This window comes from Topomyia yanbarensis, chromosome 2 (genome assembly GCF_030247195.1).
Source record: "Topomyia yanbarensis strain Yona2022 chromosome 2, ASM3024719v1, whole genome shotgun sequence".
Lineage (NCBI taxonomy): Eukaryota > Metazoa > Arthropoda > Insecta > Diptera > Culicidae > Topomyia > Topomyia yanbarensis.
The window spans coordinates 146,348,855-146,376,768 of NC_080671.1; the positions used below are offsets into that span (position 1 = coordinate 146,348,855).

The 27,914-nt window shown below is 37.8% G+C and overlaps 1 protein-coding gene across 1 annotated transcript in view; it reads left to right on the plus strand.

Moving 5' to 3' along the window:
- The window catches only part of LOC131681653 (serine protease filzig), a 184,006-nt gene that overhangs the window by 140,300 nt on the left and 15,792 nt on the right, over nt 1-27,914 (plus strand). The window contains exons 5-8 of the mRNA XM_058962577.1: nt 6,591-6,748; nt 6,809-8,369; nt 8,454-9,329; nt 9,430-9,975. Of these exons, the coding sequence (XP_058818560.1) occupies nt 6,591-6,748; nt 6,809-8,369; nt 8,454-9,329; nt 9,430-9,975 (3,141 nt within the window). The remainder of the gene's footprint in view (nt 1-6,590; nt 6,749-6,808; nt 8,370-8,453; nt 9,330-9,429; nt 9,976-27,914) is intronic.

Sequence of the window (27,914 nt, forward strand, 5' to 3'; positions counted from 1 at the left end):
GAGAATGATGAGCTTTTCGTTCCACCAATTCGCCGGACGCCCGCGCTATGTTCTTAATACGTTTTTTCCAAGCTCCTTCAGCTTGGGATCCTCTCTCAACCTTTTGAGGATCGCAGCGTACGTCACGCTGTCGTTTGCATTGTTGACTAGAGCGTCTCCCCTTTACCTCTCCTGGCACGATCGAAGGTCTTTTTTCTTCTTTTTTTCTTCTTTTCATCCTTTTCTTTGTGTTTTCTTCCTCCTCTCTTCTACGGTTTCTACCGTTCGCCGTCCTCTTTCCATTTATCGGTTGTTTCGCTGTCCTTCGCCGACCGTCTTGGGCTTCTTCAGTTTCTTCTCCTTTCCTGATATTTCTCGCACTATTTTCACGGAACAGTAATGCTGGTCACCCTTGGGCGTGTCATAGGCTTCTACTTTCGCTACCTCTCTGGTCTTCAGTTCTTTTTCGACGTTTTCAGCTCTCTTCAGTAGCGCCATCTGTTCGCATTCGGTGTCTGCTACGGACGATTGGATGCTGATCACTGATCTATCTGTGCATATTGCCCTTTCTTTCAACAAACTCGTAGAGCTCTTTGATTTATTGCCTCAGCCATTTTAGGTAACTCAGACAGCTGATTTTTTGGGGTCATGCTTGATTCCGGCGTGTGCACCTGAAACCCTAGCTTTCCAACTCCCCTACACGTATACAAAGTTCGGAAGGGACCAAACCGTAGCGATAAACACGGTGGCCAACAAGTCTGTGTCTGGCAAGCGTTCTGCGGATGTGGCAAAATGATTCAACTCCTCATCACATTTGGAACCGTCACCGGACAAATTATTAAAATAAAACCCCTTCAAATTCTTCTTTTTGCCATGTTACGAAGGCTCAGGCCCGTGCGCACGGGGGGGAGGGGGTTTGGGTGGTTCAAACCCCCCATGATCGTTTTGAATTACTTTTAAAAATTTATTATCTTCCTGTTCAGGAAAATAAATATACTGCAAACCGTTTGGACACATAAAATGTCATTTGAGTTCGGTCACTTTAGAAACAAGTCAATGAAGAAACCAAGGACGAAAGTTTGCGAGGGTGGCTGGAAAGGGATGTATATCAAGTTGGACGGCTTCTCTGAAGGATCAGTTAACGTATCGACAAGCTTCGATATTAGCAAAAGTAGTGAGTAGACAGCAGATGTCGGTCAGAGGGATAACAACGGCAGTTAAGGAGGAAAAACACGAAGTTGGAGAAAATCGGGATATCGTCGTGTAGAAATTTTTTTCCGCCTATGATTATTCCGTTAGAGTGGCAGCGAAATGGATCGCGAAAATTGGCATCGGTATAGGGTGAAATACTGCCGCCAAGAAGTTCTCTGCACCAGCTAGCAGATAAATAAGAACGACTAGCACCAAGAAGGATAAGAAACCCGGCGAAGGTGGTTGTAAACAGATGTAAATTCTTATGGTCGACACCCCGGACCGGTTCATGTCTCAACAGGGTACGATATTTGCAGCAGACCTGAGCTGGTAAGATATATCGCGAAGGTTTGACAGCAAGTAAGGAAAAGTAGCTATGGATAAAAACATGACGATTCACACAAAACAAAATAAGCAAGAACACAATCCTTACTAAAGCAGTACTTAACGGTTGCCCCGGATGGATGAGGATTACGAGATACAAGAGGCTTAAGTTTAGTCGGTTGGATTAACGACTACTACAAACCAATCCGAATCCACCACGAGCCAGCATTCAACGCACAGTGGTCGGAAATGCCAAAAACGTCACTAGAGGCCAAATTATTGAATATATTCATTTGCAGGAATTGTTCGTAAGAATATTCCCCACAACCTGATAAAAATTAAATTGAGGCATGGTTTACTATGATTGAAATAGAAAAATTAACTTTTTTTTACTGACGATGTAGAAAGTTGATGTCTTCGCCAAAGTTTTAAGAATGCTCGTATTGAAGAATTTTGTTGAACAACTTGAGCTTGTAGGACTTAATGATATCGATTTTTAAAGCGTTTTCTAAGGTAAATCCCTTAAATTTAGCTATTTAATATAGCTTTTTTCGCTGTGACTTTTCGTGCAAACGATGTTCCAGACAAATGTTGAGGTATTAACACCGCATAATATTGTTGAAGACTGCATGTAAAAATTAAATTATTGTTGAAGACTGCATGTAAAAATATTGTTGAACACTGCATATAAAAATTTTACCTGAAATCGGCAGCGCCGCGCACACCTCTTGTAAAAATACTAATTCGTTTTAGAGTTATTGAAGAATTTTAATTTTTTTACACCAACTTCAACTGCGTATAAGAGAGAAAGGTGCAAACCAAAATGGACGAGCCGGCACTATTTTCAATGTCCGGACTACGAAAAATAAAGGTAAGAAGGTTTTAAGCTCATTTTGTAATGTTTTTACTTGGGTATTTTTACTTACAACCTTCAACAATATTATGTGGTTTTAATGCCTCCATATTTGTCTAGAGCACGGTTTGCACGAAAAGTTACAGTGGAAAAAGTTATTAAACTAAAAACTAAATTTGAGGGTGTTGCCGTAGAAAACGCTTTACAAATCGCTAACATTAAATCCTACAAGTTCAACTAGTTTAACAAAATTGTTTATTATGAGCATTTCTAAAACTTTGTCGAAGACACCAACTTTCTACCTCGTCAGCATAAAAATTTCATTTTTTTTAATTTGATCGTAGTTAGCCATGCCTAATTTTAATTTTTATCAGGTTGCGGAGAATATTCTTACGTACAATTCACAGGGTATCCCTGTGAATATATTCGATGGTTTGGCCTCTAGTGAATTAAGTTCACGTTTTTGGGGTTTCCTACCACTATGCAGCGGTGTCTTTTGATGACTTCTTCTCGATAATAAACATTTACCCAATTTGTTGAGCAGAGTCGTTTGGTTCACAAGACTAGGTCCAGGCCTCTGAAAAAATCTTCAAAGTTTGAGGGTTTCTTTAAAAAAACGTTAAAAAAAATCAAAATCCCCCCCCCCCTTGAGAATTTTCTGCGCACGGGCCTGCGAAGGCTTGACACAGTTAAGTACCTTCCACTATGCCCGAACCGGCTTAGACTGACATGGAGCCAAACATGTTTTTTGACCTTTTTATCTTTTAACCATGAACTTGGACGCCATAAAACTGAAAAAAGGAACGACCCCTTTCTTTTTGACAGGATTTTTTTCACACATCATCTTGATTTCTTGGCCTACTTGGCTCAAATTTGGAAGAATCTCAGAATGGCATGGAGAAACATCCTATAACATAAACAGATGTATAATAGGATGTTTCTCCATACCGACACTTAAGTAATAGGGGCCTCTTAGTTCAATTGTGGCCAACGGCCCCGAGGGGTCTTAAGACGGCGCTAGGTTCGAATCCTTAATCAGTCCGCCACAAAGCATCGTATCGATTTAAATTTTTGTAGAATCACACAAAACACGGACAAAAATTCCGAAATTCTGGCTGGTTTCTGTCTGTATTTCGGCAGAAACTAACCAGAACTCCGGCACAAACCGGCTGTTTTACCTCGGTACATATACAATCGCACAGTGGCGGAGCCAGAAATTTGGTTTGGGGGGGGGGGGTTGATGAAAATCGTTGGTTTTTCGAAAATGCTTAAATTTAAAGCAAGGTTGATTGAATTGAAAGTTCAAAAACAAAATTAGTTCAACAGAGGCCTTTTATAATTTCTTTTATAATATATAACTTAAGTCAAAGTATGATAATACAAAGTGTAATTTTAAAAGGGAAAAAATGTTCCAAAACTTTTCTTACAGTAAAAAACACATAATTTCGAAAGCATCAACTTTGGAGTTTTAACAAACTCGAAGAAGCTTTGTAACATAAAATCTTCTACTTCTACTTCTATGGAGAATTATCTCTTTAGAAATAGTATTATAGTTAGTGTCTTCAGCAGACTTGTTGATAATGTCATTTAAAACGACTTTGTTGAAAATATGAAAGCTGTATAAATGCATTATTTCGAGATATAAAACGATTTCGAAGAACTTTTCTTAGAGCCAGATCTTTTCAATAAAAGTTTTATTGTAAGCTTCAGAGACCACCTTGAATAAAATGTGAATTAGCAGATGAGATTTATCAATTACAGTAATATCAGAATAACTTGTTTTAATGGTTTTCTTTCGGTTTTAGTCTAATATATTTCGATATTCTGAATACAAGGAGTATTCATGTCTCCAACAAAATTAGTTATGGAATGTCTTCAACAATTTTTTTTTTTTCATTTTGTTTATATAGGCTTGGAGCTTAGGGTCTTTCGGATCTATTTTTAGATTGAAAACTACAAGGGGCAGCCCTATAGGCTTGCACGAATTGTAAACGTAGGACTATACTACTTAATGTAAAATATTTATTTTCTTCGTACATTTAGATTAATACAAATCAAATATATTTCTTATGTATGGTTTAAGCACAACCAATCGACATCGTACGTTACATATTGAACCAAACCTTCTTGGTTATCAGGTTATTTAATTAGTAGTGGGTGATCGAATCCGATTAAACTTGTTTGAGAAGATCTGAAGAAAGAAAACAGAAAACCGTGACCAAACTAATATCTGGAACTAAATCTTTATAGCACAAGATCAGATTTTAAAAATTGTAAAAACTTTTCGATTGTGTGTGTTAAAAAACCCGGACAGGTGCACAAATATCAAATTTTAAACAATATAATCACATTTCATGTAAAGACCAAGCTTTCTAGTTATATTTTGCCATTATTGTATCTTTCCTAAAGTACGCATACAAATGTAGCGAATGCATTGGTCTCAATCATATATCGACACTATAAATATACAAGAATCGAAAACAATTTTATGTATGGACTTAGATGCGTTTTTGCAACGGTTTTTCGAGTGGCAGTGTATTCATTCATAGGCTTTGTAGTATGTACCTATTAGCAGAATCAGAATAGGATAGGTTGAGTTGAAATGAATCACGTAAAGTGGAAATGAATCAATTAATTGATCGAATGTAAATAATAAAGTTTCGTTGTGCTTTCCATCGATCCGCGGAAATTTGTTGCTAAGAAAGATTTCGTCTTTGCGCAACGAAAGCACAGATTGCTATCATGCAGGTTACGCATGCAACCGCTAACATTCAGGGATGCCACATTTAAATGTTTCGGTCATAAATATCTTTTTGCCATCTGTGATAACTGAAAGAGGAAAAAAATCTATGATAAATTTCCGAAAAATCACAATATTTCCAAAAATCTGTGAAATTTTCATCAATATGCCAAAAATCTGCCATCTGTTATAAAAAATTATGAAAAATCTGTGACATTACAGAAAAATCTGTGAATATGCTTAGGGTGGAAGTTTTCCGTCATTAAATTGACTTTACGCTTGTCCGGACATGCCGCAGACTCAGGTGATTCGCATTTAATGCCAAAAGATCCTGACTACTGCGCTGCAGAAGACAAAAAGCTAAGTAACCGGGAAACTCTAAGCTTGTTCATTGACCCTACTCCACGCTTTTCTAAACTTTCTTCCTTCAAATCCTTGCTCTCCCTTGAGTACTATGGCTCTTAATATTTGAAAAATACTTCACCTTCCAGTCCCTTGCTAATTATATGTCGTTACAATATAAAAAAAATAAAAGTGTACTGGAAACGAGCACAACACAAAACAAAGCATAGTATTTGAACGGACAAGCTCAGTCGCGTGTTGGACGGCACTGGGTAGCGTACCTCCAAAGCCAGTGTAACGGACTTCTAACTTAGCTATACTGGCTGTGAAAACACACAGCGCAGTAATCTGCTCCACCTGCCGTTCAACAGGCAACTGAGCTTATCCAGCCAAATGGAAGCGTAGTGCCCTAGGTACACAAATCTGTCGTGCCGGACTTGGGAAGCGCTATATATTGTGTGTAAGTGCGCGATATTTTGACTAGGTTGTACATTATTTAAAGTTTTAATGCCATGATATCAAAAATCTTTGAGTTTATCTATTGAAATCTATTCTTAGAAGTATTTCGGGGCGATATGCGCAAAAAATTTGAAAATTTATCGTGAGATGGCTGAACTATACGCGTTTAAAATTGGACCACTTTTCGTTACATAGCATTTTTGTAGAATTTGCAAAGTGCACCCTCATATCGAAAACAAAGACGTAGTCCTACGTCAAAATCGGCTGAAAATAGTGCAAATCTTTCCGGAAAATATAGTGATAAACAATTTGTTGCACAATTCCAAATACACTTGCAGTTTCTATTAAGAGCACTTATTGGACATTTGCAACTCAATTATCACATGGCTACTACTGAGTATTATTTAAACGATCTTTGTGAATCAGTTTTGCGGATCTTTTCTTCGAACAGCGAGCAAACTGAACAGTCACCAGTTCACAGAAGCAAAGCCAGTTAGAACTTATCTTCGTTTCCAGATATATCCGTCACGAATGCGTGCAATGTTTACTGTCACGGCTGTAAACTTTTTTTCTGGGCTGAATTAGTTTCGCGCTTAGAGTATTGGCTGGCATGGTCATGGCCATTAATATTAGTTATCTAGTAATTTAATACATCAAAATTATTCAGATTTCTCAATGATTCATCATTATGTTTTCTTACAGTGGCGATCGGAAGAAACCTGCGACATCTACCGTGCGTGGTGCGAAGTACCGGAGATGAGGGAATCTGCATGTTTGCCATCGACTGCTTCAAGGCGAACGGTACCCATTTGGGCGTTTGTATTGATAAGATTTTCTTCGGCTCCTGCTGCCAGGTTCGCGTAAGTACCAACCTACCGGTTTCGAAATTGTGAGCTAACAAAGAGCCCTCGAACTTTCAGGATGATAGCTTACTGTTCAACCATGAAATAACGGACAACAGTATAGACCATAATCACAGTTCCGGCTTGCACTTTCAGCATTTATCACACTCTGTGGTTGATACCAATAAAAAACCACCGCTCACTGAGACCCGGTTGCCGACGACAGTGGCGCCGCAAAATGGGACGAAATATGAACTCGTCAGCACTTCATCGACGACCACCCTCCGCACAACTACAAAGATGACGCGAAGAAACGTGACCTCCCCGACTACAACAATGAAAGCAGAAGTGAAAGATGATGTACCCTCGACCACTAATTACCAAGAATTTGCAACATTTCAATATGTTCAAAGCAGTAGATATCCTGGGCTTACAACCACGGAGACTACTCGTCGTACGACTACGAAGGCAGCTGCTAAACCCACCACGCGGAAGCCTCCGCCCAGGACAACTACCAAGACGAAAATAACGAGAAAACCAATGCCCATCAGAAACAACACACGAGCTCCAGCAGTTCAAACGACTACTCCAAAGACTGTTGTTACTACTACAGTAGCGAGCAAAAAGAATAACACTTCTTGGGCAACTATATCTCGTCGACCAGCTACAACTTCCGAAACACCCACGAGTTCAGTAAGACCAACCACTGCAAGCTCTACTACTGTGAGAAGAACTACTACTCCTCCCAAGAGACCGATTACGATACCAACGTTGTCAGTGGAAGACCCAATTTTCCCCACAAGAAGGCCAACGACACCGCCCTCAATACTGCCAATGACAAGACCCATCAACCGATGGAGACCAACCACGACTACTACAGAGGAACCACAGACTACTCGAGCTCCAAGACCACGACCTAGACCCACTTCAGAAATTGCCACTGTTCCAGCCACGTCTCTAGATCACTTGCTCGAAGATCTAATAACCACAACACTTCGGGAGAATACTTCTGCAGAAAGTACGACTGAAGCTAAAACTATCAGTAGTAGATATCCGATTACGACGGTTAATATAACAGAAGCAACAACCCCAACACCAACGCCTACGACAACAACTCGGAAATCTACAACCACAGCCACCGTGCCAACTACAACGGCTAAAGAAACAACTACTACCAAACAGACTTCGACGATTCGGATAACTACTCCGACGACTACTCCAACTACGACCACTACATCAACTACGAGCACTACTCAAAGTACAACTACTACATCAACAACTACACAGAAACCTACAACAACTACAACTTCGACTGTTAAACCTGCCATCTTTACAACTACCACTACAACTACTGTTACCGCACCCAAAAAGACTACCACTGCCACTACTACTACTACTACTACTACGACAGTTAAACCAACTACCTCCCCTACAACTACTACCTCTACTGCAAAAACGACTACATCCAGGCCAAAAACAACAACATCTGGACGGATCACTCCACCAGCAGACATCGATTATCCGCCAGAAACATCCCAAATGCACAATCTTCTGGACGAGACAACGGCTGGGGTTGGTTTAGTTACCTGGTCCAGCATTGTCGATTATGTTCCAAGCGAAAAACAACCACCGGAGCAAGGTAAAATACACTTTTCATATCTGTTTTAGTAACGCAATTAATTTGTCAATAACCCCAAAGTCACTAATTGTGTTCACCTATCAGCCCCGGCAGGTCCTACTACTTCAAACAGTTGGGTACTGATTCATACACTAACCCCCGAAGAGGTGCTCGGCACCAGCGGTAATCAAACTAATAATCACAGTTCGCCTACTCAAACCGCGTCGTCCAGTACGCTGATAGATCAGGCACTGCCATCACTACCGCAGAACATTGCACTGCCTGCGCTAGAATCGCTACTGCCCGAAGCAGCCTACATTTACACCATTCATGATGAAACTAACCAAACCATGACCGACGAGTTCATCTCTCATTCACAACTCGCTTCATCATCGTCATCCACAGAAGACACCTTGGGCTCTTTCTCCATCAGTACAAAAGAGCCCAGCACCAGTACTATCACAAGTACCGGTCCAACAACGACCATCAGTGCCAGTTCCTCTTCTACCGAAGAGGTAGAAAAAGTCGGTATCAGTACTACAAGCAGTAGTACAAGTCCAGAGACAACCCAAGCTACTGAAGATATCACAACAACCACAACTCCCGAGCCAACAACGACTCCAGCAACAACTACGACTTTAGCACCAACTACGACTCCAGCAGCAACTACCACTCCAGCACCAACTACGACACCAGCAATAACTACAACGCCACCAACAACTACAACACCACCCACAACTACTACACCTTCCACAACAGCAATGCCACCAACAACTACGTCGACTACAACCGTTTCAACAACAAGCGAGCAAACTACAATCAGTACAAGTACCTCAGCTACCGACACTACGAGTAGCAATACGGTTACTGACGATACTGCCATCCTGTTGACTGGTCTTCTTACACAGCTTCAGTCAGGCGCTGTCTCACAAACAAGCACTTCGCCCGCCTCCACAATCACACATCAGGAAACCTCATCGGGTAATACTGTCGGTTCACTTAGCTTTCCATCTGTCCATCTTTCCGTTACGGTCAATATTTTTTCTCGTCTACTAATCATTCATTCATTATACTCCGCCAGCTACTGCTACCAACACTCCGGCGATCCTGATTGAAATCCTTGCTCCGACAACCTCTTCTCCGAAGGAACCCTCCTCGACGCAACCTGCTACTTCACCACCCTCAACTGCTGTAGAACTCATCACTGAAATAACCACTGAGGAGGGAAGCTACGAAGAAGGCAGTGGCAGCGAGGAAGTATCGGGTGAGGAAGAAAGTTCTAGCTCGGAGAGTTACGAAACAACGTTGGAACCAGGTAGTCCAACACCGATCCTACTGTCGGAGTTGGAATATTGGGGTAATACAACCATTTCGCCGCCACGAACAACCGAAAGCACCAGCACCGAAAGTACTACCATCACCAGTTCAACAACCCTCAACATCACCAGCTCGCTGCAATCGATAGCATCCATGTTCAACATTTCTACCAGCACCGGAATGCCGGTCCGGTTTCCCATAGACAATGCCACCGGAGCCACCAGTCCCGCTACCGACGGCGTCACGATATCACCCGACTTCATTACCACCTCGACCGTACCTTCGCTGGAGGGCATCGACTATCGTGCCGGTGAGTGCAATGAATGCTTTTTGTTTATCATTTTCAGCCCAGTTCGAAAGTTCGCTCATTGTGTGTGAAACAAAAGTTCTCACTCTCAAACACCGAGTCGTCGATCGGTCGCGTCGCGTCGTGCAGAGTCAAACATTTTTATCATTCCTTGTCGTGCCCCGCGGAAAGAAACTTCTTTCTCTCTTCGGGCTAGCACGTGATGATGAGGCATACCGGCTATCGTTCATCTCTCGCCTCGCTGTGGTGGAGGCAGGCCAACGCTCGTCTTAAGTGACCCCTCTTTTTCCTCATCCTCACCAACCAATCCGCAAGCTAGAAGTCTTTGTTTTGCCCTAAAGGACGACACACAACTGTAACCTATAAGGTGATCATCATCGATGGGCAGCATTTCGTAATGGTTCATCTTCTCGAGGCAGACGAGAAGGGTAATAAAAATATAACAAATATAATTGATAATAGCGCAAAACACTTTTAACCTTGAGAATGAAGTTCAATGTTTGCCGTAGTCACGACCAATTTCTGCTGCGCTGGATAGTGGTGGTATTTTGTTTTTGCTGCGGTAGTCGCTGTCAGGAGTGTGAGGTGGAAAGGTTGTCGTCATTATTTGCACCTCTACCAACGTCACTGTAATTGTAGAATATCACGATTAGTTGCAGGGCTTGAAGGAAAACAACCGTGGGTGTAGAGGGACTGTTGTCTGACATAATGTAAAGCAACTTGAAACAGCACTTATTGAGAGATGATCGCTAGTTGAGAGCTTCCCGTAGGATGTTGATATTTTGTAATGAAACGCCTTTTCGATGAGCAATTGCAATTGGTTTAGGTGCAATTAACATGTCTGGAGACCTCCGGGTCGAGTCCTAAGGCTAATAAATTTGTTGTAAATGAAAGTCAGTTTTCCAGTCCATTTATCATAAACTTGGACAGGATTGTTTTCATTGCTCTTGTTTATCTAGCATTTGCAAGGAGCACGATATCCCTGCAACCAAAAGAGAAGCTTGAAAATCATTTTTTTTCATAAAACGTTTATTTGACACAGCATTTGCGAAAGCTTTTTTACGCCGGGGTTTCTTTTTTACATAACATGTTACAAAAGTTCTTAAGACTATCACGTTATAACAAAAATTCACTTTATTAAACAAAAAAATTCAATGTTTTCTAATGCTAACACTGAGGATAACCATCATTTTAAATATTTTTATTTCTATTCTATTTTCTTGAATTTCATTATAAACCTATTGATAGTTTTTCTGTAGCCTTTGTTAACTTAACTAACTGCGAAGATATCTCAATTGTTTGCATAGCATAGCATAGATAGCAAGGGAAAAAACTAGGAACATAGTGGGGATAAGTATATTTAAATATTTATTGTTTTCAGGAAATTATATAAAATATGGCCCATATATGTAAGATCTCGTAAAACGAGGATATCACGAACAGGAACATAGGGTGGTTTTCTTCTGGCCAAACAACATGTTCAATGTCTTCGTAATCCTCTCCGTAAGCACATTGATTATCTTCTGCGATCCCAATACGGCGGAGATGCGCATTCAACGTATAATGGTAACTCTGCTTTGGGTTAGTTTGCCGTAAATGAGTTGGCAATCGGTTGAGATGCGTCTTCCTCTGCATGTTCTGCGCAAGGTTGTCCATGATGTGCTGTCTGATTACAATACTTGCATGTAGAATTTTGCCCCTCATGGGTGCATAGCGTAGTTTGTTTAATTGTAGTTTCGTGAGTTTTGAGTTTTATTGTCAAGTAGGAGGGTATGGGCCTTTCGAACCGCATCCTCACTACAAAAACGCCGTTGCGAGTACCCTGGAAGAAGTTTCTCCAAGTAGCAGGTGTCACTTTCAACCACGTGTTTTTAGTTGTTCTTCGATTAGCTTGTGCTAACGTGTTGAATGATATTAACACTGCACTGCGAAGATGATGATATTGAAGGTACAACACTTCCGTAAGTCTAAGTTGCATTTTTACATTCAAAAGGTTAACAAAAACTCGGGCGCGTTGAATAAAATTTCAACTCAACGACCGCGGCGTTGGGTCGGAGTAGAGCTTTTTCGTCAACTTTACTCATGGTAACAAGAATAATCCGATGCTTCCTTTGTTCTCGAGACAATGCACACTAGATCGAGAGGCCTGTTGTTCACTTGGCTCGATTGTAGATCTGACAGCGGTAGAGGTTGAAAGTAGACTCCAAAGAGTACTCATTGATGTTTCTCTTGACAAGCCATCAACGAAGTGTCTCCAATAACTAGACTTTTTGGCACGACGGAGACTGTCAAATTTGTTTTGCAAAATCGAATAATTTTCAAAGTGCGCACGTGTACACCCTTTCCGTTTCATAATTTCTTTGTAAGCAACTTGTTTGCATCCGAGCACTCTTTGTCCCACCAGGGATTAGGAGGCCGGTTATTCATTGTCATGCCACGATTGCATTTCATTCTGGTTTGTTCTGCTGCTTCAAGAATCAAACCCGCTAGAAATTCATATTCTTCGGTAGGTGGTAGCTCTTTCGTCGAAACAAGAGAAGTTGAAATTAAAGCGTGGTATTTTTTCCAATCAATATTTCGTGTCAAATCATAAGGGACATTGATTGAATTACCCCACAATACTCCGTGCGAGTTGAAGTCTTCCAGTATCAGCCGCGGAGCTGCCATTGATTCCACTACCTCAAAAATCCGACGTTGTCCAATTTAGACAGCTACAGCCCCAATGCCAGCAATCTAGGGGATGTTAATTCTATAGAAAGAATAGCACTTTTTAATTCTTAGAAGCACTCCTCCCTACGGGGTGTCTCGGTCTAGGCGAATAATGTTGAAATCATTCAAGTTGAAATTAATGTTTGAGGTAAGCCATGTTTCACATAAAGAAAAAGCATCGCATTTCAAATTTTGCAGCAAAAATTTTAAGGAATCAATTTTAGTTATGATACTTCTGCAATTCCACTGTAAAACAGTGATGGTATCTTTCACTTGAGGAGGTGAATTATCCATCGAAATATACAATCGCTGCAAGAATGGGCCATTGAGCAATCAGCTGCTCTAAAAATGTTCTAATTGTTGGGAGGAACGATGAAAGTATACTCTTTACTTGTTGAGAAATACTGAATGCTTTGAAAACCCAATCAACAATTTCAGAAAATTTCAATAAACCTACCCCCGGTTAAGGCTCGGTGGAAGTCGCAATTTTATTATTTCCAGTAATGTTTGGATTGTACATTCCCAAAACCGGGAGGGACTGTTGGAGGAGAAATTTTAAGGCCCTTGCTTGGCAGTTTGCGAAAAAAAGGATTGGTTTTCTTTTCCTCGATCCTCTAGGTAAAAAAAATGATGTACCTTCGGACGCTTCGTCAGAGTCAGACTCTTTCGGCAATAGAATAGCGCATCTGTTTTCTGGGACCGTGGGTTCAGGAGTAGCATTTTTCAGTATTTTTGCATAAGAACGCTTAGACCTCTCCTTCAAGGATCGTTTAATTTTACTTTCCCGCAATTTATATATGGGACATGCGAGGAGCTCGTGTGAATTTTCTCCGAAATGTAAACATTTTTCTAAGTTTTTATTGCATGTATCCTCTTGATGAGACCCCCCACATTTGCCACACCGTACCTTGGTAAAACAGTAAGTGGCTGTGTGGCCAAGCTGTTTACAATTGAGGAAATTCATCACACGAGGGATGAAAAGGCGAACGAGGAGACGAATTTTATTAAGGCACCATCCATAAATGACGTAGCATTATATGGGGGAGGGGAGAGTTTTGTATTTTGTGATGATGTGTGACGACAGAGGGGTAGGGGGTCATGTCATGCTGCGTAGCTTTACCCGTTTCATCTAACTGACATCGTTTTTTTATTTATTTAAATTTTTTACGGGGTCAAGGGGGGGGGGGAGGTTTACCGTCAAGTTACATAATTACCAGGGGGTATTTAGGGGTTTGCGACGAAATGCTACGATGGGGAAGGGGTGTTAAAATTACTCAAAAGATGCTACGTCATTTATGGATGATCCCTTAATTTAAGCAACCACCGTTGGTGTCAAGGGGTCTGTTGGTGAAGGTAATAAACATAAACATAAACATAATGAATCATAGTTTGGATAAATGAGAAAGGCACAATGCACCACTAGGTGGATTAAAACAGGTGTTTTACGTAATATTCGGTTGACGAATGCATAACGAAAATCGACATCTGAATGGCCAAGATGGCTAATTCCGGTTTCAATTCTCTATATCCTAAGCAACATGAGCATTTTCGGAAATGGAAAAAGATAGAGTAGATATAGATATAGTAATTAGTAATGAGATATCTATGATCTGCTCAGCCGGAAGCTAATCTTGACCTTCAAAATAACTTCAGATATCGAATTTTGTCATTTCCTTCTCAAGTCGTTCCAAAAATAGCTGCATTGTTAGGGTTTCTAATATCAGTTTTTACCATTTATTAGTTAAGCCCGACCCAAAAATTCCAACGTTAAGGTTTTTTTTATTCATTTCGTTTATTTGATAGGCACAAATACGTTAGCTTGGCGGTGCCAAATTCTTTTGTTTTTACATTTTGGATATCTTAAAACTAGGAGGTTACAATGATGAAATATTTTTTTACAAAAGAAAAAAAAGGTTACAGCTATCTTAAGACTAGAAATAAGATTCTATATACAAGAGAGGGCCAAAAGATTTTTTTTTTATAAAAAATTTAAAACAAGGGATTAACTTTGGTATACAAGAGGGGGAGTAATAGTATTCTACGAAATATTTTACAGTTATCTTAAAACTAGCAATATAGTTTAGTACACGAAAGGGGGAACAAACAACGTTAAGATTACCGAGAAATACCCATGAAAAATGGCTCTTTGCTAAAGACAAACGGAAAACGTCATTTTTCATCAATTTACTTCTACTTTCCAAAATATTATTGTCGTTGTTAATCACACTGAGTTTTTGTCTCAACTCCACCAATTCTCGAAACAATACATTTTTAGCAAATATTGAACTGCATGCGCTTTTTTGTGAGCAAATTTATGCTTATAAACATTAACTGTGCTTCCCATTCGAGGCATTGTTCCTAATCCATATGTCGGAGAATCTCTGTAAAAAAGAGCTTATGATAATTTGACGACCATGAGACCTAATTTTCCAAAGTCTTCATAATGCTAAAAACAATACACTGAAAAATAAAACAACCTAAAGAATAAGTTATTTTGACTAAAATTTACGTACTTTTGAGGCTTAGCGTCGTTTTCGAACTTATCAGTGTTGCCAAAAACAAAACAAAAGATTCGACTTAGTCGAGGTCTTCCGTGGAATAAGGTACTGATTTGTTGGGGTATACTCAAAATTATGTAAATTCAACTTAAATTCAAGTATATTTAACACGAGGTTGAGTATAACAAACCTATCAATGAGCTGTGATTTTTTCCGTGGTTAAACGGAAACTACTTTCAACACGGTTTACCTCATTTTATCTCATTCCATACCCACGATAAAATTGAGTCAAAATAACTCAATTTTCGGTAGTATTTCGTATGCGTGTAGGTTCTCAATGGAGTGATCAGACAATATGCTTCTAAAATTATTATAGTACAATATTTAATTAAATTAGTTGAAATCAATAAATTTGTTTCCTTGAATCCAGCCAATTTCGGTTTGGAGGGAAGGGATTAACCTCTCAGATCCCATCTGGCTACACCACTGCTATGAATATACGAATAGTTTGGGTTTTGGGATACAATGTCCCCAAAGACTCCTATTTTCTTACATTTCTTACAAAAGAAATATGTATAGGATTCGCTCAAACTCAACATTCTTAGCAATTCAAAGGAATCATTTTCATTTCTCGAAAAATACAGGAAGTTGGAGTTTTGGGACATTGAAAAATTATAAGCAACAAAATAAAAACAGATTCGTTACCGATAAAATTCAGAAACCTCAGATTTTTCACATTTAGTCTAGAAACCTCCTTTTTTCATGCTGATTTCGAAGCATTTTATACTCCAGCAACAGAAAATTAAATAATAATTTATTGTTAAATGAAGTTGATGTGTACTATTTAATGAAAACTATGGAATCGAGATTAAATGTCAATGTGTGTGAATTTTATCGATAGCAAAATTTCCTTCTATTTTGTTCTATAGGATGTTCTACGTTCAACAAGGTACATTTCATAAAATTTCATTGAGGGATAATAGAGATATATGCACGAGAAAATGATAAAATTTAATATGAATGACAGAATATCCTAGAACCCAACCATTTCGTATTCTGATAAAGGTCGCAAAGATTCCATTCGAATTCAAAGATCTTTTCATATTGGAAAAACTGCAAAATATGAATAATTTCCGGCATAGAGTAGAAGAGTTAGTAGAAATAGGGTTTTTTTGTAACATAATGTCCCAAAATTTCAACTTTCCGTCTTTTTCGAGTAACGAAAATATTTTCATTGGAATCCTAAAAATGTTTCCTTTAAATAAAGGTATGAACTGTAATTTTCCGAGTGCTACTTCAAAAATTATAGCTGTATTTTTCCTTATATTTTCCGATAGTATCAATGTCTAAAACATCAAGCGAAGTGGGCGAGTGTTAAAAATTGTCCAAATGATGTGATATTTGGCAGCTTACTTTTACAGTTGTCACAATATCAATCCAAACACTATCGCCATCATATTAGCAACCAACTGTGGACCGTTTAGAAATCCTAAGGTAGCCAAATTATCATAGCAACCGCTGCTAATAAAAGGAAAAAATCATTGTCATACTACAGTTAACATTATTCTCTAGGCGGAAGTACATCTCCCAACACATCTAGATTCTGAAATCATCTTACTGCGTAAGGCAGGAACTGAAGCGCCGCTCGATTTATACAAACCGAACTTCAACGTAATGTTATTTTCTTCTACGCCACAACTCTACCGACCGGTTGTTCACTTCTCGCCGGGTGCCGCCCAAACTTTCATAAATAACTATCCCAGTACACCCAAGCCTGAAATTATATTCACCACGTCGAGTCTTGCCCATTTGCCTCTCCGTAGTTCAATATAACCTGTGACGAGGATACAGTTCGATTCAGCCGCCAGGACGCACGATCCAGTTTAAGGGTCATCGTCATCACTGACTGTGGTCGTCGCCGCTGCGGACATCATCGTTGCTATTGTTGTTGTAACAACAATCAATTACATAATGTTAACAAATGTTACAAAACGAATCGTGACAACAGGGGATCGTGGTGGGATGACACATGCTGTGTTGCACTAGTGCTCAACAGAACTCGTTCTGATGCGGTAATGCTCAGACCCTCGGAATGGCAAAGAAGGTTTAGGCGCTTCACCACAGCGTGATCAACGAAATGATGCGAACGGCGGGGTAAAGCAGACCGGCCGATCGCATATCCATTGTAGCAGAATTGTCCATAGTCAGAGGGACTAATGAAATAAATCAATTTTTTCCGCCGTTCCGATGGTAATGAGAACATTAAGTAAATACATACAAGTATAATTCATAACTCGGGCGCTGAATAAAGAGCAAGAAAGGTATGAATTTGTAAACCAGTATATCAGGCTGTATTCATGTGCATTGTTCTGTAATGTAGTGGAATTGAAAGTGCCTGCATTGAACTGGCTGGAAATGGGTTGTGTTCTGGATCGAGTTGATGGAATGCGTGCCCGCTGGCGATTATTTAAGCTGAAAACCATTTGGACTCATTTCTTATAATTATATGCGATACCGTATGCGTGATATTAAATGCACCTTTAAGCAATGAAAAAAAATTTAAAAAAATATCCGAGAAAAATTTAGTTATGACTTAGTTATTTCTTATTTATTTAGTGGATAGGTTTCTTAAAGTCTTAACTACGTAAATCATCGATTGAGTTTCCAATTGCTGCAATTACGGTCTCAATTCGCTTCCGGGACGCACATCAGGTCCGGGCTCATATATCCATCTCTAAGGTACGGGTAAACGTTTTTCTGAGGTTTGCTGTACTTGTGTGGCGTTTAGAACAAACCATGTTTTTCATTACGCTCCATACTGGAGGATTAATATCGGGGCTAGAAGGTGGCCACATATACTGTACCCAAAACGGCAGATGTTTGCGCAACCACCTCTGAGGTTGAACACGGAGCCCCATTTTTTGACATACCGCATTCTTCTTCGATCCACGGATGGACATACTTACTTAAAATGCCGATGTAAACCTTCGTGTTCACTTTAGCGCTTTCTGAAATGAACCCCGGATCCAATTTATACCATCCGAAGCCACCAACCCAAACACCACAACACTAGCGTGATGCTTTGTCAAGTACACAATTCTGTACTCGTTGACCACGTCTTTTACCGAAAGTTAGCTTACAAAACGATCGGTTTGGAATTGGACACGGGTTGTAGGGTAAAGATGCTCTCGCGTGGGAACAGAAACACCAGATTTTTATGCTTGAGGAAGTTCACAGTCTTCTTATGGCGCTCGACTCATAGTTCTCGTTTTGATCTAGCCTTGCAATTTTACTTTAAGTCGCAAATTCCCTGTACCTTCACCATTATCCTCATGGCACGCAAAGAATTAAGCCAAATGTTCCTTTCGATGACATAAATAACTATCGGAATACGAGCTGATTTCGGACAACCTGTGGATAACTTGACAAACAGTTGGACTTTTTTTTCTCGGACTAAAACCCTTATAATGGTCCACCAAGAGCCTTCTATTGCGATTGAAATGTCTTTTTGAGACATTAGCTAGTGGGATAAATTTCGAATATGTTGCTACATTGTCATGATGCGACTGTTAAAGAGTTAGTAGTTTACATGCATGCAAAGAAAAACTAGAAATTGTATGCATAGATGATACGGAAACCGAACTATTGACGGTTATGCAAACTATATAACGCAAAATATCAAAGGCAGACGCTTTAGCCGTTCTGTATTTCCTTTCCAGAGACCGTTCATAAATAGCGTAATGCAAAAACTATTCAAATTTAACAAATTGTCACAAATTTCTTAATTTTCGCAGTATATTGCTTTCCCCAGCAAAGTACACAGAATTTAATTTTTTATTACATTAGGGGACCCGGAGCTATTAAGACCGTGAGGATGATTCGGACCAACGTTTTTCATTTCTTTGCCATCCTCAAAACAAAAATTAATATAATGGTAAAACCGTGATTAAAGCAACAAATAAAAGTGAAAAAAATAACAGGAAAGCGTTTTGGAAAGTTTGAGGCTCCTATTTTACGAAATTATTTTTATTTGGGTGAAGACACAAAGATTTTCAAGATGCTCACCACTTGTGTGCGAAATGAGTGCACGGGGCTATTCGTACCCCCTATTCCATCAACTACCGTTAAGCGGCTTGCGGCTACGCTCACGATTGCACACGCCACAGCAATGAAAATACATGATGCGCCAATCGATAGTTGTGACTTACCAGATTATGTTTATGTAACGCAATTTTGTTGCTTCTTAAGGAGTTTATCTAGTAAATATTTCATAGGTAAACATAATTCCATTGTTAAAAAAATGTCGGTCTGGTTTGCCCCGTAGGGAGGTTCTAATTATCCCTGCATTGTAAAAGAATTTAAAAACGAAGAGTTTTGCGAATCGTCGCCTAGAGCTGCCAAGGGCCAAAATGTAGCTGAGGTTTCAAATTAACAATTCGGACCTTTATCCGATAATTTAGGTAGGTCCGAATAGTTAGCCGAATAGGTTCCCCTACATTTTTTCAATTAATATTTTGTGTCGATTTTAATGACTTTTTCAGCTAATTTTTATAAAAAAAAAAATCGCTTTCGATATTTACGACACGTACGTCGCTTGCTATTGTTCCGAGGGATCCAAAAAATGTTAGTTTTTTGCTCTAAGTAAAAAAATACGAGAGTTAGATTTTCGATCGCGGGCCCTTTCCAAAAAAAAAAACACGTCTACGCTTTTTTACTGTTTTCCATTGTACATACATCAGCTAACAAAAATGTTTGCTTTCAGAGTGAATTATGTCCATAAAGTATTAGCGACTACTTAGCAACGACATTACTACACCCAAAACAAATCCTCTGAAGCGCAAGTGCATCTGTTTTCTTCGCTCTCGAACTGTGAGCGAAAAACTCCCAAATGATTTGTTAGTAGTCACTCAAACTCGTACAAAGTATTAAAGTCCATTGCTACACGTCGTTCATGGATAACTTAAATAACCCATGCCACCATATTCCTGCTATCCAACTCGCTGAGCTGTGATGATGTGAAATTTATAAAGAACATTCGAAAAAATAGGGGTTATAATGTCGTTATGGCCTAAGGTGTAAAGAAGTGTTTTAACGAGTAGATGTTTTTCGGTTCTAGTCTTGAAACCACCCGTTGGTCATTTTTTTCTGGTGAAGCTTAACTTCCACCACATTCATACGTATGAATTATTTATAATAGTGGGAAACTGGTGGAATACAAATTGCATCAATGACGATGCGGAAAGTCCGGCGGCGTCGATGAGACAAACGAACTCGTCACATTCATCATACGTGTGAAGCTTATAATAGCACATAATAGTACGGGTAGTAAAGTGGTAGATTTCACACTCACTTCATCTTGTTTCTATGTTGATGATCTACACGTAACACAATCCGTTCATAAATTCATGAAAAGTAGATCACGATATCATGAACTGAGGGATTTACAAAAATCATGACCTGAAACCTGAACTTAGGAATAATAAACCTCTGATTTATGAAACTTTTTATATGTCTAACAAAACAAGGTCGCGCCAAAGTATACATGCCGTTACATCCGTGTGATAGGTTGGGTTACATTGGTTGTTCCCTGGGCATATTCAGTTTTTGTTATGATTTTTTGATCAAAATTTAAGGATACATACAGCCGACAGCTCAATATCAACAGCTTAATCGCGATATTCGTAATTTCTCCTGACCTTATCGTGATATATTAGTTTTAGGTTCCCTTCGAATTTTTGAGCCTGAGTAACACGACGATATGAAATGTATCATATAAGGGTGACTGATGGGTGGTATCTTGTTTTGTGAACTAAATCACGAACATGATTTGTGGCTCTATAATGTATTTTTGGAGCTCAACGCAGCTTTCGTATTCTGTCCAGACATCACACTTCACCTTCTCTAATGAATAACCATGCTCGAGGTGTTGATTGTTTTCTTATATCTACTGCTCGTACTATTGGTTACTACTGGTTGCAAGCAGCTAGACATAGCTGTATGATATCCCATGAAAAAATACAGGAACAAAAATGATTCCATGAATAAAATGCCGAATTTTCTAAAATATTTCACGTGAAAATTTAATTAAAATTAATTTAAAATTGAAAATGTTTAAAATATTATCTAAATATCATAAGCACGCTAGATAGATCCTGATTCACGAACCAGTTCAAGAATCCATGAATATTTCACGACTATTTCTCCAGCACAAATGGTCAATCGTTACTATTAGACAAGAAATTATAAACCAGTCCACGAATACACGAATAATATTTCATGATATTGTGCACTGTTTCACGAGCACGAAAGGTGAGCTAGTGCAAATATCCATGAATATTTTAGGACTTTGTAAACTTTTTTACGAGAATGAATGGCTAGTCGTAACTATTATACTAGGAATCATAAACCAGTTCGTGAATACATAAATATTTTATGATTTTGTGAACTATTTCACGAGCACGGATATTAAATCGCGACCAATTAATTAGGAATAATAAGTTAACAATGATTGAAAAGATTCATGAGTGATATTCCGAGTTACGTGAAATAGTTTACGAGAAAACTTCGACTGTTTTGATTTTGTGAACTAATTCACATCCAAGAAAAACAGATCCCAATCAAGATGTAATAAATCGTGAATTTCAGATGATATAGTCGGACTATAACTAATGTTCCTAAATCTATGAATAAAACGGATCCGTGGTTTTATTCATAGATTTAGGAACATTAGTTATACACCCTTGGTTTATGAATAATGTTCATAGAATAGTTCACGAATTCGATTTGTAATGGTGGAAACCGTGATTGAAGATCAGAAAACAAAACCAATATCCACTTATAAAAACCTTATGCGGGCATTACTGAAGGTAAATTGAGCATAATTATAAAAACTCGATTCGCCTCTTTTATCGGGATAGAAATCTCTGGATAAATCTAGCGGGGTTGGGAATCAATCCCAGGTGAGTTGCATACAAGGTAATCAATTTACCAACTACGCTACGCCCGTCTCTATAAGATTTTTGTTCATGGTCCTGTTTTACGTAACATAAAAACGTCATTGTTCTAGAATTCATGACACTTAATTCACTATTTTGGAAATTATTTTATTTTCCGTGTAATATCAGCTTGATGGCCAACATTGCCGACCATCGCCATCTCCATTGTTCACGGGGAAGGATAAACGATAGAGTAGTGTAGTGTAGTGAATAATGAATAGAATTCTTTATTATTTTGAAGGAAAATGTGAAAATTTTACAATAAAATATGAGATTTTTCGGTTTTCATGAAGCCATTTTCCGAAACTCGAACATTTTTCGAAGTAGCTGTAATCTAAGCTTTACAAATCTTATTTAATTTCATGTGTCAGACAATTTTGTCAAGAGATTTCATGTTCGCCGCGGCGCTCCTCGACTTGGAAATGGTTGAACGTCTACTCTTGGAACGCTCGTGTGAACTGAAAATATTCTTTTTTTCGATCGCAATAAATGTATAAATATATCTTTACATTACCAGAAAAATTGTTGCCCTGCCTTCAAAATCATAAAACAAACTTTCGGTTTGAACACATTACACCAGACGCCCCCCTTAAAACCATATTTGCGCGTGAAGAGCACCAAACCTATAGTTATATTAGTTGAGGAATTCGCGTTTCGACATCGTCTCATCGATTTAAGTGTGAATAGCTTTTTAAACTCGTACCCTCACCACGAGAACATCAAGTATCAGGTGTGACGGATTCTATATCTCTGTATTGCGACGTGCATATTACAATTAGCTCAGGTGGGATACGTGATGATAAGTCATGTTGCCTTACCTCTATATAGTCCTTTTCTATGTATTCGGGAATCTTATGGCATTTTCGTTTTTGACAGTGCACTACACCGGTGTAGTGCTACACTCATTCAAACTTGGGTGTAATCAGTCTATCTCTTTCTTTACACTAAACCGGTGTAGCACCAAGAAAAAACGAAAACGCTATTAACTCCAACGTTGTCACTTTCAATCACGTGTTTTAAGTTGTTCCGCAGAACAAAGCGTTCGACTTGGGCTAACGTGTTTAATAATACAAATACTGCATTGCTGTGATGATGATGAGATAAAGGACCTTCGTAAACCTAAGTTCCACTGTCACCTTCAAAATGTATTCCACTTCACGAAAATTAGGTCGCGTTGAACAAAATTTAAAGTCAACGCAGCGTTGGGTTGGAGCAAAGCTTTTTACATTTCTTACAAAAGAAATGTATAGGATTCGCTCAAACTTTAAAAACTTTTTCCAAGGCCCGGAGGGCCGAGTCTCATATACCAATCGACTCAGCTCGACAAATTGAGACAATGTCTGTATGTGTGTGTGTGTGTATGTGTGTATGTATGTATGTACAAAATGTCATGTAATTATCTCAGCAATGGCTGAACCGATCTTAATGAAATTACTTTCAAATGAAAGGCCTAACGTTGCCATTTGACACTATTATTTTTGATTTTCGATATGTTGTTTATTTTCTGAGATATGGGCAATTTTGTCAAAACACAGCAGGTTTTTTGCAAATAACTTTCGAACAATACAACATTGTCCCACAAACTGCACATAAATAGAAAGCTTGTAAAAATACCTTTCTAACAAGCTATAGATTGTATAAATCCGTGCACGAGCGGCGGAGATATTATTAACATTTTGTATTTTTATTCCTCGCTTACCAATTTTCACTAACTAAAAATGGGATTGTTTCATACAGAGTATTGCTTTACTGGTGTTTTGGGGGCAAAACTAAACCGATTTTGAATATCGGGGTATGAAAACACATCTACGTGATTCAAGGATTTCGATGTTGAGAACATTTTGTGAATTACCTTTATAATAAATTAACTATTTATCAAAAATCAATATATAAGTTCACTTCAAAGACAAAATAATGCGTTGATAAAGAAACAGTGAGTTCTAGTAATTTATTCCTTGGATTACGCATTGCGTTCAATTATGAGGTAAATGTTGGATTGTATATCAATACACAGATCAACAAGTAATTCACCTAGTAGTGAGATAAAAGATTTCTCATATAATTATACTCGTGGCGTCACCGAAAGCAACTGTATGTTTGATGCCCAAAAATCTAGCGAAAATTTAGCTCTTTTGCAAGATTTAGGATATACTGGTTATGGCACAAAAATCACTCCTTACATCATTTATGATAAGAATGTAAGAAATCATAATATACCTATAAAAATAATGAGACTGCATTAACCATCATTTGCCATTCCTCACACGCCCCCACCCCCCCATCTCTCTCTCTCTCTCTCTCTCTCTCTCTCTCTCTTTCTCTCTCTCTCTGTCTCTCTTCTATCGCATCTATCTAGCTATTTCTGTATCCATTTCTAAGTTGTGTGATAAGATCTTCTGCCAATCTGAAATATTTATTAATTGTAATTGTGAAGGTTTGAGAAAACAAAACTATTTTTTGTCTGCTGCTACATCAACTCAACTTTAATTCAATTGTATTCAAAGCCTGTATCTACACTATAATTAAGGAAATTCATAGCTATATCAGAAAAATATTTGGCTTAACTGGGTAATATGAAAGCTTGACGATGGAAATTTTCAAAAGAGGCATTCCACGTGCGATATTTAAACTATTCGTATCTCTATTGAATTTTGAATGAAATATATGCTCAAAGACTGAAAGCTGAAGCCAGCAGGATTGGACTTGCCATCAACGTTTCGAAGACAAAATACATGAGAGGAAGAAGTTCTAAAGATGACAATGTGAACCTCCCACCCGAGTTCAGATTGACGGTGACGAAATCGAGATGGTCGACGAATTATTATATTTGGGCTCACTGGTAACCGACGACAATTATAGCAGCAGAGAAATTCAGAGACGGATCTTGGCGGGAAATCGTGCCTACTTTGGATTCCGGAGGACGCTCCGGTCGAACAAAATTTGCCGCCGCACGAAGTTGATTATCTACAAGACGCTGATTAGATCGGTGGTCCTCTACGACCACGAGACCTGGACTATGCTCGTGGAGGACCAACGCGCCCTTGGAGTTTTCGAACGAAAGGTGTTGCGTACCATCTATGATGGCGTGCAGATAGAAGACGGAACGTTGCGCAGGCGAATGAACCATGAGTTGTATCAGCTGCACATTCGTTGTATTGGTACGAACTTTCATGAAAAATAACGGATCAAAGACCAAAAATATCCACAAATTAGATCTAGGAAAAGAAGTCTCCCAAAGTACCCACTCTCGATGGGGGATGCAACTGCAATGTGTCTTCTAACTTATCGTCGTCCATATCTGGATATACTGACTAGTTGGACCATTTCTTTTTCACAGTATTGGTCTGGACTCATTTATGCATATTTCCTGCACGAGAATTCCGAACGAAACAATATGAAAGCTATACGGATGGATGGAAAGAAACTGCATTGCAATCAAATGAATGCACGGCTTTTATGCTATCGACATAGCCTACACACCAAAAAATTATGAATTTTATCATTGACGTAATTGCAAACATGACACAATTTAGCAACCCGTAATTCTCGAAATGACGAAACATTACCGTATTCCATTTAATTTTACATGAAACATATACTTTACATGCGCAATGACATAAAATTACACTTACTGCCACTGAAAACAAACGCAATATGTGGAGTAAAATTACACGATTTACGAAAATCTACGTCATGTAAAATTAAAACCAAACGTAAAACTAAGTCATTTTTGATGCTCGTATATGTCAGGGTCAGGAGACGTAAATTTACACGATTTTTTCTAGGTGTGTAGACATTTCACACTATTCACATAAATGCAAATAAAAATTTTGAAATATCTACCTGTCTCATTCACGAATCGCATTCTCCCTGTCGTTCTCTGTTCAAGGGGCTTGAAAGCACATGTGACCTTGTCTCACTTTACTATATTCAATTGCGCGTTAAAATACTGAACCAGTAAATTCTATTCTGTACATAAATCTTTTTTTCGGGAATATACGACCAAAAACCAAAAACTTCGAATTCCAAAGCAAATTGAACGTTCCAGGTTCCTGATAACTAATTAAGGTCCAACAATAAAGTAGAAACACAAGATAATCTTAAAACGACGCCGTCAAGTAAAGAAGCATGAAAACAAAAAGTATAAAACCAAAAAAAGATGGAAGCCCTAGAAAGTCCATTGCATATTTATTAGCTTTTTCTCAGAAGATGGGATTTTCAAAAACATTTCAAAAGTTTCTGATGCAATGGTTCTCAAATTCGTACAATCCGGTTTATTCATTTTCTTTATTCAAAAATGTTTTTAGCTTCAAATATATGACCATTTCATTTTAATTAATTATTTCATTCCGCATCTTTTTATTCGTTTTGTTCATCTGCGTTCATTTTACTTATTTTATTCGTTTCATTCACTCTGATCAGTTTATTCTTTTTGTGCATTTGATTAATATCATTCATTTAACTTATTTTATTCATTGTATGCATTTTATTAATTTTTTCCAGTTTATTCATTTTGTTCAGCTTCTTCATTTTAATAGTCTGACTAATTTTTCAGTTTTAATCATTTCATCCAAATAATTTATTTGATTCAATTTTTTCTCTATATTAATTAATAACCTTTTACCATTGTTCAATTTTTCATTTTAATCAATGCATTCTGCTAATTTTCTTCTTTTTATTCATTTTATCACTCACTTCAGCTCATTTTGTTTATTTGATTCGTTTGTTTTATTTATGTATTTCATTCATTTTTTACTTTATTCATTTTGTTCATCCATTCTTTTTATTCATTTGATCCATTTCATTAATTTGATTCATTTGATTCCATTGATTTATTTGATTCATTTGATTCATTGGATTCATTTGATTCATTTGATTAATTTGATTAATTTGATTAATTTGATTAATTTGATTAATTTGATTAATTAGATTAATTTGGTTAATTTGATTAATTTGATTCATTTGATTCATTTGCTTCATTTGCTTCATTTGATTCATTTGATTCATTTGATTCATTTGATTCATTTGATTCATTTGATTCATTTGATTCATTTGATTCATTTGATTCATTTGATTCATTTGATTCATTTGATTCATTTGATTCATTTGATTCATTTGATTCATTTGATTCATTTGATTCATTTGATTCATTTGATTCATTTGATTCATTTGATTCATTTGATTCATTTGATTCATTTGATTCATTTGATTCATTTGATTCATTTGATTCATTTGATTCATTTGATTCATTTGATTCATTTGATTCATTTGATTCATTTGATTCATTTGATTCATTTGATTCATTTGATTCATTTGATTCATTTGATTCATTTGATTCATTTGATTCATTTGATTCATTTGATTCATTTGATTCATTTGATTCATTTGATTCATTTGATTCATTTGATTCATTTGATTCATTTGATTCATTTGATTCATTTGATTCATTTGATTCATTTGATTCATTTGATTCATTTGATTCATTTGATTCATTTGATTCGTGTGATTCATTTGATTCATTTGATTCGTGTGATTCATTTGATTCATTTAATTCATTTGATTCATTTGATTCGTTTGATTCATTTGATTCGTGTGATTCATTTGATTCATTTAATTCATTTGATTCATTTGATTCATTTTATTCGTGTGATTCATTTGATTCATTTGATTCATTTGATTCATTTCATTAATTTGATTCATTTGATTCATTTGATTTATTTTATTCATATCTTTAATTTCA